Source organism: Durio zibethinus, chromosome 2 (genome assembly GCF_047325235.1).
Source record: "Durio zibethinus cultivar Kanyao isolate XHJ-2024 chromosome 2, ASM4732523v1, whole genome shotgun sequence".
NCBI lineage: Eukaryota > Viridiplantae > Streptophyta > Magnoliopsida > Malvales > Malvaceae > Durio > Durio zibethinus.
In genome coordinates, this window is record NC_143163.1 from 7817690 (window position 1) to 7830773 (window position 13084).

General features: G+C 28.6%; 1 protein-coding gene across 4 annotated transcripts; it reads right to left on the reverse strand.

Annotated features, from left to right (window-relative positions):
• Nucleotides 1-4816: 4816 nt before the first annotated feature.
• On the reverse strand, nucleotides 4817-12179 carry LOC111309192 (uncharacterized). 4 transcript variants are annotated; one of them, XR_016330674.1, is made up of 12 exons: nucleotides 11885-12179; nucleotides 11081-11354; nucleotides 10920-10994; nucleotides 10404-10462; nucleotides 10178-10313; nucleotides 9040-9136; nucleotides 8467-8533; nucleotides 7563-7661; nucleotides 6778-6867; nucleotides 6041-6189; nucleotides 5399-5513; nucleotides 4817-5158 (listed from the first exon to the last, which is right to left on the reverse strand). XR_016330674.1 is itself a non-coding variant. In XM_022908143.2 (12 exons), exons 2-12 carry the CDS (start codon nucleotides 11328-11330, stop codon nucleotides 5032-5034), a joined length of 1248 nt encoding a protein of 415 aa, XP_022763878.2. In that variant the 5' UTR covers nucleotides 11331-11354; nucleotides 11885-12179; the 3' UTR covers nucleotides 4817-5031. The 4 variants fall into 4 exon arrangements, 2 of the variants coding, with proteins under 2 accessions (XP_022763878.2, XP_022763879.2); XR_016330675.1 differs by having other exon boundaries at nucleotides 4817-5172; XM_022908143.2 differs by having other exon boundaries at nucleotides 5399-5497.
• Between the last annotated feature and the right edge of the window lie 905 nt (nucleotides 12180-13084).

Here is a 13084-nt window from a genome sequence, read left to right on the forward strand (position 1 = left end):
TTTATAAGCATTGTATGTTAGTAGGGGAGAAGCTATGATTTCAACTTTGGGTGCTTAATATATATCTGATGTAATTAAAACATAAGTAAAATTTAGAACTAGTTAATTTGATAAAAATATAAAATATACACAAAAAGTTTATCCCCAATTCATATAAAATAGCAAAGCAATTGCATAGGGCGTGTAAAATTTTGATATGTGAAAATTATATATTTAAACATTATAATTCACATCACATATATAAAATTAAGGTCTGATTGACAATTTTGTTTAAAAAAAGCTACATTATGGAACATTAATTTTATAAAAAATTTAAAACTTACCCTTAAATACATAAGTGAAAGCTTTTGTGAAAGTCAAAAAATGATCAAAGAATTTGAAACGAAGACAATATATAGGGGTATAAATGAACAGAATATCTAACTAATAATTTATGAATATGTTCAATTTATATTCATTTATTAAGTTTAACACATAATCACAAATAATATTTTAAAATTTATTATTTAAATAAATAAATAACAAATGTAATAAAATTCATTCATATTTAATTCATTTGTGAAACCTAATAAAACATTCAATGAATAGTTCATAAATATGCTTAGTTTTTATTCATTTATGTTTATTTATTAAGCTTAACAAATTATTACCAACAACATTTTATATTTCATTATTTAAATGAATAAATCCCAATCATAATCATATTTGTTCATGCTTTATTCTTTTACACTCCTAAATAATATATAGTAACTAATTTTTTCTTAATTAATATGTCGATTATTATTGATTAATTGAGAAGATAAATTTATAATTTAAAGCGTTAAATATAAAGTTTAACAATGCCTATATAAAAAGAAAGTAAAAGAAATTTCATATTTTAATAAAATTTACAAGTAAAAATTGTAAGCGAATTGTAAAGTTTACACATTAGTTACAAAAATTTCTAAACGGGGGGGCCAGACTGAAAATTTCCCTTTAGTTTTAAAAAAATAGTATGATAAAATGATAATGATTATCAAAGGATTGAGAAGCGAAGGGGCTCCCCCGAAGTCCTAAGTACGGAGTTCACTACTTGCTCAATTTATAAATGTAAAATTTTTAATTTTATATCTTTTTTAAATTATTAATTTTAATAAATTTGAGAGAGAAAATTAAATTAATTTTTTAACTTATCTCTTTTATTTTTTAGGTTTATTGAAATTAAAAATAAAAATTTTATATTTTTTAATCATTTATTTCAATAAATCAAAAATAAAAAACAAATTAATCTCATCTTTAAATTTATTAAAATTAATAATTAAAAAATATAAAACTTTTTGAAATAAATTGATTCCCTTCCGTAAATATTTATATATGGCTATATCATCTCTCTTTTTCATCTCCTAAGAATAAAACCACTCAAGTTCTTTTTCTCTCGCAACAAAATAAGTTTATGTTTCCGCCGAATCCAATCTTTGCCATAATCCCTCAAGAACAACCAGATGATAATGGAGGACAATATTATTGCTGCTGTTCCCAGTTAAAATGCCCTGTTAGTGGGGCTTTCTCTACAGCAGAGTCATTGGCGGCAAGACGCCGAATCTTGGTCACATAATCCAGGAATGCGACTTGTATGGAGATAAAGAAGCATAGGAAATCTGGGATTTTTACTTCCGGAGCCGATCTTCAACGTCCTGTTCAAGATCTCTACTTCTTCACTCAGTTGAAGAAAACTTAAAATGGTTCCAGAATCCGCCGTTGAATAGTTAGTGATGACAGATCCTTTAAGGACCTCCAAAATTTTAAAAAAAAAATTTATACATATGTGATACCCATAATAATTTTAAATTTTTTTAATAAAAAAATTAATTTAATCCCCCTTAAACTTAAGTTTATTGTGTTGATAAATATTATTTTTTATTTTACATATTTATATTTGATATACAATTAAAAAAGTTATTTGTATCTAAATATTACAACTCTTAATTTAAAAAAAAAATACAATTCTTTAACTTGTGTTTACTTATTATAAATTATTTTTAATTAAAATAAATAAATTTATCAACATTATATTTTCACAAACATGCAAATTCAAGTTTAATATATGTGCAAGTATTATAATAATTAAAACTGACTTAACAAATATTCAATTGTGTTTTTTTTTAATTAATTTTTTACTATATGCATGCTCATTTTATTTAAAAATTATTACATGTTAAAATAATTAATATGATTAATTTAAATTTTTTTATAATATAAAAATATTACGTAAAATATTAGAAAGTTTTAATCTATCATATCAAAGTTTTTACTTTGTTGTTTTAAAATTTAATTTTTTATTTAAAAAATATATTTTGTGATTTTTTTTTCACTTTAATATTTTAAATATTAAATATGATAAAATAATGTATTAATATTGTAAAAAAATATAATGATTTTATTTTTATAAAAAATATTACTAGTGATTATAGTTAGAAACCATAAAACTAATTATTTAATATATTTATTTTATTATATATTTATATATTAATATACTTGTAATTGTAATTTTTGTTATTATATGTTTATATTTATTTTTGTATTACTAATAGATTTGATAATTTTAAAAAATTATTATTAAATATAATTTTGATCTCTTTAAAATTAAATGTCAAGACCGGTGATTGGATATAGTTTAAAATTTTAATAATAATTATATATAAATTTATTAAAATAAAAAATATATTTTTATATTGATATATAATTTTGACACAATTTTTAATATAAAATAAAATATAAAATATATAAATTTAAATATTTTATATGATATAAAAACAAAAATCATTAAAATTTAACTGGATCCTTCGATTCACAAGAATGAGAGGGTTACGTGCTTTGTCGACACGGAAAGAACGAGCGGGACTGAGGAAAAAAAAAAACGAAAGGAAAGTTGATGATCGCAATCTACTTAGCCTTTTGGCCGGTAGTATGGATCATTTAAGAAATGTTTTGTACTTTAAAATTTTATTACTATTAAATTAAAATGATACAATTAGTAAATTTAAGATTGCTTTTCTTCTCATTTGAATGTACTTAGATAAGTACTTGTAAATTCTGTTACCATTGTTTTATCCTTATGTTTAGAAATTTATAAAACTAAAATAATCTTAGATGAATTTATAAAATAACATTCTATTTCTACTCACATTATTTTTTTTTTTGTCTAATTGTACCTTTAAGTAGTTATCATATTCTCTAGAGTATCCTTTAATTATTATTTTATATGTTAAATAAAATTAAAACATGCATGAAAATAATTTATTAATTCATTTTTAGATTTATGTCATTAATGATAGTTTTTTATTTTTTCCTCACCATCATCATTGTCTTGTTATTTAAATTTGTATCCTATTATTAATTTTAATCACATGATTATAATTCTTAATTTCAGTATTAAAATAATCAATCTTGACATCATTGTTGTGTTTATTATCCATTTAGATAGATGATAAAATTGAAAACAACGATAATAAATATATTTGGATAGCAAAAATAAAATGTAATAATAAAAAAATTAAGATATTATATTAAAATTTGTATAAATATATTTATATTCTTATGTATTTCATTTTTATGTTGATTTAAGTATTGATAGCTATTTATTTATATAATTAATTCTATGTATAAATATATTTATTTACATATTTATTCAAAATTTTTGTTACGTTCTTAAGTATTATGTAATTATATAAATTTACTTATCACTTTAAATAAATGAATAATTAAAAAATTCTTAAACAAAGCAATATGAAATTGATAAAATAAAATTATTTAAAAGAAAAAAAAAAGGAAAGGGAGAAGTTGCGGTTGGGGTTTTCCTTATCCACGGTATCCTCATAGTTCCAACCACAAATTGGATGCAGCACAGTGATAATTACAACAAGCCACATCCTTGTTACTCGAACAACATATATAAGTTAGTGCAATTGGACCCACTACCACACCTTGCTATTGTTAAACAGGATCCAAATATACCTTTAAGCCCATTGCATAGTCCATCCAAATCGACTTTAAAACCCAATAAACTTAATTTTTTTTAATTTAACGATCATTATCGATCTTTAAAAAAATGGCACATAAATAACTCCAAAAATATCAAATTTCAATATAAAAACAAAAAAAGAGCTTCTATTTTAACCCTAGAAATCTCTTCACTCCTTAATTTTTTTTATTATAAATACTTCAAATAAAATTAATTAATTAATCTTTGATAAATAATCATTCAGCCTTTTATACACTCATTTTTATTTCCTCTCTTCAAGTTTTCGAATTTGTTTTTTTTTTTTAATTTTTAAAAACTTTTAGATTTACATTTCAGAAAATTTTATTTGCATTTCTTAAAAGCTTTCATATTTGCATTTTTAGTAGTTTTTAAAAATTTCCAGATTTATATTTCAAGATATTTTTATAAGTTTTCCAAAATGCAAAAATTTTACAAAATTAAATTTGAAGTTTAGTGATATGATTAACTCCAGAGCTTAATGATTTTAGATTAATTTTTGGGGTTTATTGTATCAGAGATTAGGATGAATCAGTTTTTGAGAGGAAAATGGTGTGAGGATGTTTAAGAAAAATAAGGCTTAGGGGTTATGAGGGTAATGAGTAAAAATTAATTTTAAACTCTTGAATGTGGAGTGTAATTAATAAGAAGGTGCAAAGGGCATTTCTCTAGGTGCAAATGGAACCTCTCCCAAAAAATTAACGTTCAACAACCTCAATTTTTATATAATGTATAGATAATAAAAGTATAATTTTATTTTTATATTTTAAATATTTAAAAATAAATTAAAAAAAAAAGTTGAAGTAATTTTAAAATTACCACTGTCAACAAAAGAAGGCACAAAACCTTCTTATACATAAGTATATATAAATATGTTCAAAGCACAAATGAGAAAAGAAAAGATAACCATCATAAATAAACATTGGAAACATTCAACAGCTTTCATATGATCCTTGAGATGTTTTACACTTGTTTTTTCAATATTTGACACACATCTAATGTTTTTTGAGGCTTCACTTGGTAGGAAACAAATTTTGAACTTGTAAATCATTCCATGAGGGATCCATTGAAGGAAGCTGATACTCATCAGGTTTTAAGGACAAAACAAAGTCTGGCAATGCTGGAGCCAACTGCATAATCCTGGAAATCAAATTCTGACAAAATAAGTAAATTATATTTCACATACCATAGATTTTTAACCTAGTCATGGCAAATAATAGAAAAAGGGGGTCAACCAGAAATAGGTAATGTTGTGTTTAGTAACTTGCTTTTCTTGACTATGTTTTCTTACGTGAATTTATATCACATCATCTTTTTAGACAGTTGAAAAAGGAAAGGAAATTGAAAAAAAAAAAAAAAAAGCAAAATATAGCAACTTACATTTCATGTTTTTGTGAGTCCCAATTGATTGTTTTGCTTGATATATCTTTTGGAATCCTCTCAGCAAGATACTTGCTAGCTCCCCAGAGAGGAGGATTACTGGACCAAAAAATAACTGGTAATGTTTAAGTGAAGATGAATGACAGAAGCATCTAAAAAACAAATAAAAAAATCACAACAGTAAAACTCCTTCACCATTTGCAGTAGGGTGTGCCATCTATCGACTAGGTGAAATCTGGGATAAAATAAATCAATAAACACTATACAATCTACTCTCCAAACCAATTCAGGCCCTCAAACAAGCTGTACTATTCTGTTTTTACATTTTAATCTTTTGGCTTTTTGGTTTTTTCCTTTACTTTTGAAGGGGGAGGGGGCTGCAGCACTAATATACTACACGCTCTAGTTCTAATGTAAACGCATTTTACATGTCCATATCTCCTCATATCCATTCATAGCAACCAACTGGTTACTTAAATGAACCATTTTGATTGTAAGGGAACTTCAAGGAAAAGATTCAGGACAAGAACTCGTTTTTAAGCAATGAAATTTTATCAAAGAAACTGGATAACGAAATGGTTGTTCTGTACACATCCATCCATTCATTTAGTTATACACAGAGAGAGGTCAGAAGTAAACTACCGTGATGCAGGAAGTGTCATGTGGAAGGATTCACAAGCCTTTCTGCTTTCTTTGAGATACTCTTCTGCTGCTTGTAGAGCAGCTGCTGCAATCTCAGCAGATGTGTTTCCCTCTTCAAGGATTAGTCCATGAAGATAGTATGCAATAGCCTGGAACAAAAGGATATGTCATGTTCATGCTTAGATACTAAAGTCTACCATCAAGAGGACCAAAAGGTGAGTCAGTGTTCTATATCAACCAGAACAATAAGAGACTGAAATAATTTTCTTCTATGCTAGAGACAAACAGCTTTCTTCATCCAAACATGTTAGTCAGACAAGTGTTTTGAACAGAGAAATTAGGCATTTCACATGAAAATGTGGAAGCGACTAGCATTTATTGAGTGCTTTGGTCTCCATAAATGTATATCACATATGGACTCTAAGACTGGATTTGAGCTAGAGAGAATAGTCAAGTTGCAGAAATCAAAACCCACTCAAGCTCCTTGCAGACTGAAACCAATAAACTTTGGTAAAGAGACATTCTCTCAGAAGAAACCTAAATTCTACATGTACATCCTCCCCAGGAACCAGCTATAGACCTCCACCAAGGAGATCAGATAGATGTTGATGAACTACTAGCTCCTCAAGAGATGCTTGCATGTTCAAATCCCCAACACATCAAGCACTTGTTTCTCTACTTTCACTGCAAAAGTAAGCAGTGAGAGTAGTGGCCTCGGGTGTTATGGAGATTTATACCTTAGCTTCAACATGCTTCCACTGAATAAAAAGCTTGTGCTTTTCTCCCCATCCATTTGCTAGTGGAAGGTCCATTATGTACTCCTGAGCCTGCATTATATGTATAAGCAGAAACTGTCAAAGACAAATGAAACATAAATATATATATATATATATACACAAATATATTTATATCAATGAGAAATAAAATGAAACAAAAGACATCACCGATCGCAGACAAATAGAAGACAGTAAATGACTACAAGGCATTTAAAATTATCAAGAGCCAATGTGAAGGTTAAAAAGTGCAAAACGAGATATCATAATGGTGTAGCATCAGATTCCATCAATGAAAAAGGTAAATTCCATTGCATCTGAATAAATAGCATCAGTGCTTTTTTTTTGGCCAAAAAATAAAATCAATGTTTCAGCTCACTGATTTTTTACTAGTAATATACTTGCACGAGAGGATGAAACCAAAAACATGGTATTTTAAACTTTCAGGCTTTTAGTTTGCATCATTTTCTCAAGGTATTACTATAAGTAGGTGAACATCAGTTGCTATTAAGTAACATACAACAAAAAAATGAAAAGATTAAACCATTCAAAGGCCAACAAAATTAAGCTTCCATTAAATTGATGAGAAAACTAATGACAAAGAATAAAAATATATAATTCGAATCTAATAATTTTCATTTAATTTTGATGGAAAAATACACAAAAAAACAGAGAAAACACACAAAAGAAAGGAAAGATAAAAAAGAAACGAAAACCAACTGCTTGCATGCAATGAATGATAAATTTACCTGATGCCAGTATTTAACCATCTCACATGCTAGCCTCCTTTTCACTGCCAGGGTGGCCTTAATACTATCAATTGCCATTCCCAGTTGAATCTCAACACCCTGTAAATATTTGGAAATAAGAGGCAGCAGAAGGCAGGAAACTAATTAAAAGAGAAAGAACCAAAGAAGTGCATGATGTGGAGACAAATAATTTTAGCTAGAAAGTAAGTTCTATTGTATACAATTCTGACTGAACTAAGCCTCCAAGAAGTATCTATTCAACACGTTTAAGTTGTATGTTATTCATCCTTCAGTCTAAATGTAAATATATAACTTGGTCAAAATACCATCCAAAGGTCTCTAGAAAATCATTGTTTCACAATAAGGTTATGCTTCCAGTTTGCTTTAATTGCTTTTTGCTTGACATGATAATCGGTTTCCAGTTTCTACAAGGATTGCAGGGCATATGAACTTAGCGAGAATCAACTTCCCAAATGATTATCCAAACCAGTGCTTGGTTGGATTTGCTATTTACCAGAATTTGTCAACTCAGTATTTCCTAATTGCACATCAGAAAGCGATTCTGCTCTGCTCCCATTATGCTTTTATTTCACTCTTAACCAATAACTTAAATAACATTTCGTCACTGCTAGGTAATGACTACAACTAGAGAATTGACTCTAGGTCTAGAGCAGCCATTTTATAGATCTCCATTTTCTTTAATTACTAGCATGGAATTTGGGTTGTACCAGTATGCCACACATTATATCCTCAAATGTTGTTACTGTAAAATTTGCCATCACTTAGATATAAGACAACCAATGTCCATGCTTAGATCCAAATAATGAAACATCCTTTGTCTAAATGGTTAGATATTTTAAATAAAAGAAAAAGAAAATCATCTCACCAATTACAAACAAATTACCTGGCCTAATGCTTGCAAACAAAGGGCTTTAAGCACTCCCTCTGTCAGGTCTAATGGCAAATCATTCCTGTAATAGACAATAGTTTCAGGCATTGACTCCTATTAGGATGTGTTTGGTCACAAGATTATGATAGGATAGGATAAAATGATATTATAAATAGGATTAGATTAAATAATGTCATCCTATCTTATGTTTGATGTATGCAAGAATTAAGATAAGATAATCTATTTATTGGTCAAAATTATCCTTCCTCAAAATTTATACAATTTAAATTATTAATGTAAGTTTTAAGAGTATAATAGAATATGTAAATTCAATTCCATAGATTAAAAATAATCCTCTCCGCTTTGAGAGTATTGAATCATCCTATACCAAGAGGATGATTAATCCTCTTTGTAATCCTATCATTTTCTTTAGATACAAGCCAAACATAATATAAGACGATTATCATCCTATTCTATGCATCATTCTATATACCAAACATGACCTCAATGTATTATGATACATAAGGAAAAGGAAACAGGTATTAGAATTCAAATCAGGAAATCTAGGCAGAAATCTTTTGAGCTAACCTGAGTCCCAAGGGTAACTGGGGTAGAACGTGCTGGACAGCAAAATCCAGATATCCCGCTGCCTTTAATAAAATATCAACGGATGCTCGTTTGCACTCTTATAGAAAAGAAGTAAATGGTAGCTTTAGTTGGATTATTAGAGAAGGTCGACATCAAGTGCAAGGAAAAGAAATGAAATGAAACATCTAATTTATAGTTCCTGCATACCGCCTTAGGATTATCAACTTAGAAAAAGAGATTGACATTTACCATTGTCTGAGGTAATATTTACCTAAGGATCAGTTGGCATTTCCCCTTCCTTAAAGTAAGGTGATCTTCAAGTGAATAATAAGGGATAGGGAAGGCCACCCCAGGTTGTGGCACCCAATTAATTATCCAAAAAGAAGAAACATTGCAAAGATTGAAAAGAAACTAAAATTTTGCAGATAAAAGTTAACATAAAGACTAGAATTAATGTAAAATTAAGTTCAGGGGATATCTGCTATAAGAAAATTTCTACTGCGAACTTTGCACAGTTGTCTCATATATTCAAGGTTTAGATTTTATTCATGGTATTATTACAGGAATCAGTCTAAGACTAAGGAAGCTTACTTGTTTCAGCATTAAAAGATAGGTTGAAGCAACCTTGCGTATTGATGCTAGTAAATCAAAAGGATGGACATCCTTACAAGTATGCGTCAATATTTGTACATCTGATAAAAATCATGTATCATTTACAAAACTAAGGGTCTACTGCAGTCATGATGGATAACTAATGCAACCTTTGCTACACAAAATTCTTAGCAAACCCTCACATGGCACCTGTTCATATTTGTAACATAAATAGAAGGGATTTTACAGTATGCATATTCACATACATTACACTGAAATGATAAAATTCAGAGAGCAATTAAGATAAATGTCAAGTACTAGTTCAGTTGGCACTTGTATAAAAAATGTCACAGAACAGGAATAGGCAATTAAGATAAATGTAAGTACTAGTTAATATTGTTAGACGGCAAAGAGTACTGAAAATGCATGGATCAAATTTTTGCCACACGTTTTCCCAGTCCTCTATTACCAAGAGTATGAAAACCTTGAGAGAGAATAGGAATAGGCTACAGCAGCAGATGAATAAGAGAGAATCAATTAGCCTCACCTTCTAATATTTTAGATTTATAACCATCAGCAGATGTGTTACGAAGAAGCAATATATTGGCCTGTGATAATGATAGAACTGCCATCAAGTGCAAAACTGATAGTAACTCATACCAAGAATCTGACATGGTAGTTTCCTGCATGATAAAAAAAACTCTTTGAAAGGGAAATTGTAGCAATTGAAGGGTCTCATATATAAAAATTATGAATCAGGTCTGATAATTCACCTCCCCATCATCTTCCTGATTTATCCAACAGAATTGCAAGTTATGTTTTAACTGGTTACCTGTATGTAGTCAAAAAGATATATAAAGACTTACTCTGAAACGGAGAACATGGCAAAAAATAAGATCTTTTCCAAGCTACAAACCAAAAGCTCAAAAGGAGAACTAAAGAGATTAGTTTTTGTAACTTAAATAAATAGTTTGACCATTTGGCTTGTAGAGTTCAATTTCATTTTGAACATGAAAGTCTTTTTTGGATAAATGGTCATTTTGAACAAGAAAATCATATATATATATATATATATATATATATCACTTGAAAGTTTCTTGTTTTTCCTCACTAAATTTTCACATAAGCCGAACATAGAGCAATAATTAGGATCTTTTATAAGACAAGAATCACTAAATATCCATTTCTACACACCAATACGTTCTCAACATTTTTATCACTATATCATTATCTAAGAAATGCTTCTTTTTCATGGTACATAGCATGTATCTAGTTAATAATGTACATACAATTTTCAACTAGCCCCAACAAAACTGGCAAGTAATCCTCAAGAGCCTGCTGCAGATCAGCCAACGTTGAACCTCCTGCATTATAACATCAATGTTTAATTAAATAATAACATAAAACAATTACCATAGAAAATCTCAAAGTTCTGAAGAAGTCATTAAACCATGTTGTGTAGCTGTTCTTCTGGGCTTAGTAGTCATAGGTGCTTCTTGACCCGCCATGACCACCATACGTGTTCTAAGTGCTGATAGACGTTCAACCAAACTCTTGGATAGTCCTTCACCAAGTGGCTGAGCAAAATCAAGTGGCATAGGAATTCTCAGTCCAGGAACAAAAACTACAATTTCCCCAATATTCTTTGGTCTCCTTCTGGTTACCCCTGCAACGTCTGGTGTAGATAGCAGGCACCCCATTTTCTTCCAATTTGCTTCTCAAGCCTTGAAACATTCACATTATATAATATCAGAATAGGAAAATCAAGTGGAATATTTTTAACTCTTTGCCTACTACATGAGGATGGAATGAATTATTAGCTGACAGTAGAGTTTGACCATTCATGATCCATCTTATAAAATTAGCAAGAAACCAAGAACCGAAATTCGGATTCTTTTCCAGTACAGAAAGATACATAATAGTAAGAATTTGCAGCGATCTACAATGATTCAATAAAAGAAATTCTCATATATCAAACGCTAAGACAGAAAATTAATGTAAAGAAAAGCAAGCAAACAATAAAGGATTAATTAAATCCCAAGTTGCCAATCAACATATTGGTAGACAACAAACAAGGAACCATTTCAGTAGATTCAAAGAAGCATCCAAAATACAAACAATGCATAGAAAAATTAACCCAAAGAACTTTTCCTGCTTTCCTTTCCTTACCTCTACACTTCACAATCAGTACTTTCTTGATTATTAGAAATATTTTATAGCATCATTAATGAAACAAAACTTAAGTTTAACATACCTGACAAGCAGATCTTCTCATGCAATAATCAGGAAACATCTCTACATATACATCTCTTCTCAAATACTTCAGCTTTTAAAGCAACTAGAAAGCCAAGAAAGATAATGAAACTAGAATTAGAACGTTTAAAAAGAAAACATAAAAATCTGTCTTTTGATGGTTTCAGTTGTGTTCTGGGTTGAGTTGAAGTAGCTCGATTTCTAACTTTAAAAGCATGGTTGCTTTGCTTTCTGGCAAACTTTGGTGAAAATGGGTAGTGATTATTACCATTTTTTTTTCCTTGCTATTGTACACATTGGCATTGCACCATAAGTGCAAACATCCTTATACGTCAGAAAATGGAAAGCGGCAGATTTTAAGACATGAACTCTGGAAACGTAATAAAAAAGTTGAGCCTATAAAAAGCAAACTCATCTTTTACAAGTAGTCGTCACATGACTCATTCATAAATTAGTTAAATGACAAATATTTTTGCTGTACCTTATCATGGATGACATTTCAATGACCAAAAAGGAAAACCATCTTTTCGTTAAGATTAAATTTATCACTTTACCTTGGATTAATGTTAAATTTTAATATCTTACTTCAACAAGGTTGATATTTTGAATAAAAAATAACGAAATTGATATAAATTTTTCGGTTGTCAATAAAATTGAATTCAAGTTTAATTCATTTCATCTATACCATTGAGATAATATTCATTAAGTTTGAAATTCAAATTTCAATACTTCGTATAACATATTCTTTATACCAAAAACAAAAAAAAAATATTTAATGAAAACTTTTCAATTCATTACTTTGAGAATCGACAAAATTAAAAATATTTATTTAAAAATAAAAAAATTAAAATATTATAATAAAATTCAATTAAATTGAACCATAAGGACAAGTTCAATATTGAATAATAATATACTTTAGCAAATAGCAAATGCAACTACCAAACTTAAAAAAGTGTTGTTCCTTCTATTCTTCTTTTAGTTTTTCTTTGAAAACAAACGTGAATGAAACAAACGTGAATGAAGACTAAAAATATCATTTAATAAAAAAAGGCAGAATGTGCACCTTTAACTTCTAAAGAATGGTAGCCTATTTGCTCAAAGTTGGTGATTGGGAGCAACCCTTTACTTGTAAAATGCCGATTCCCCGTCGTTAAAGAAAATGCCAACCACATTCGTCACTATAGGTGTTTATAAAATTGAA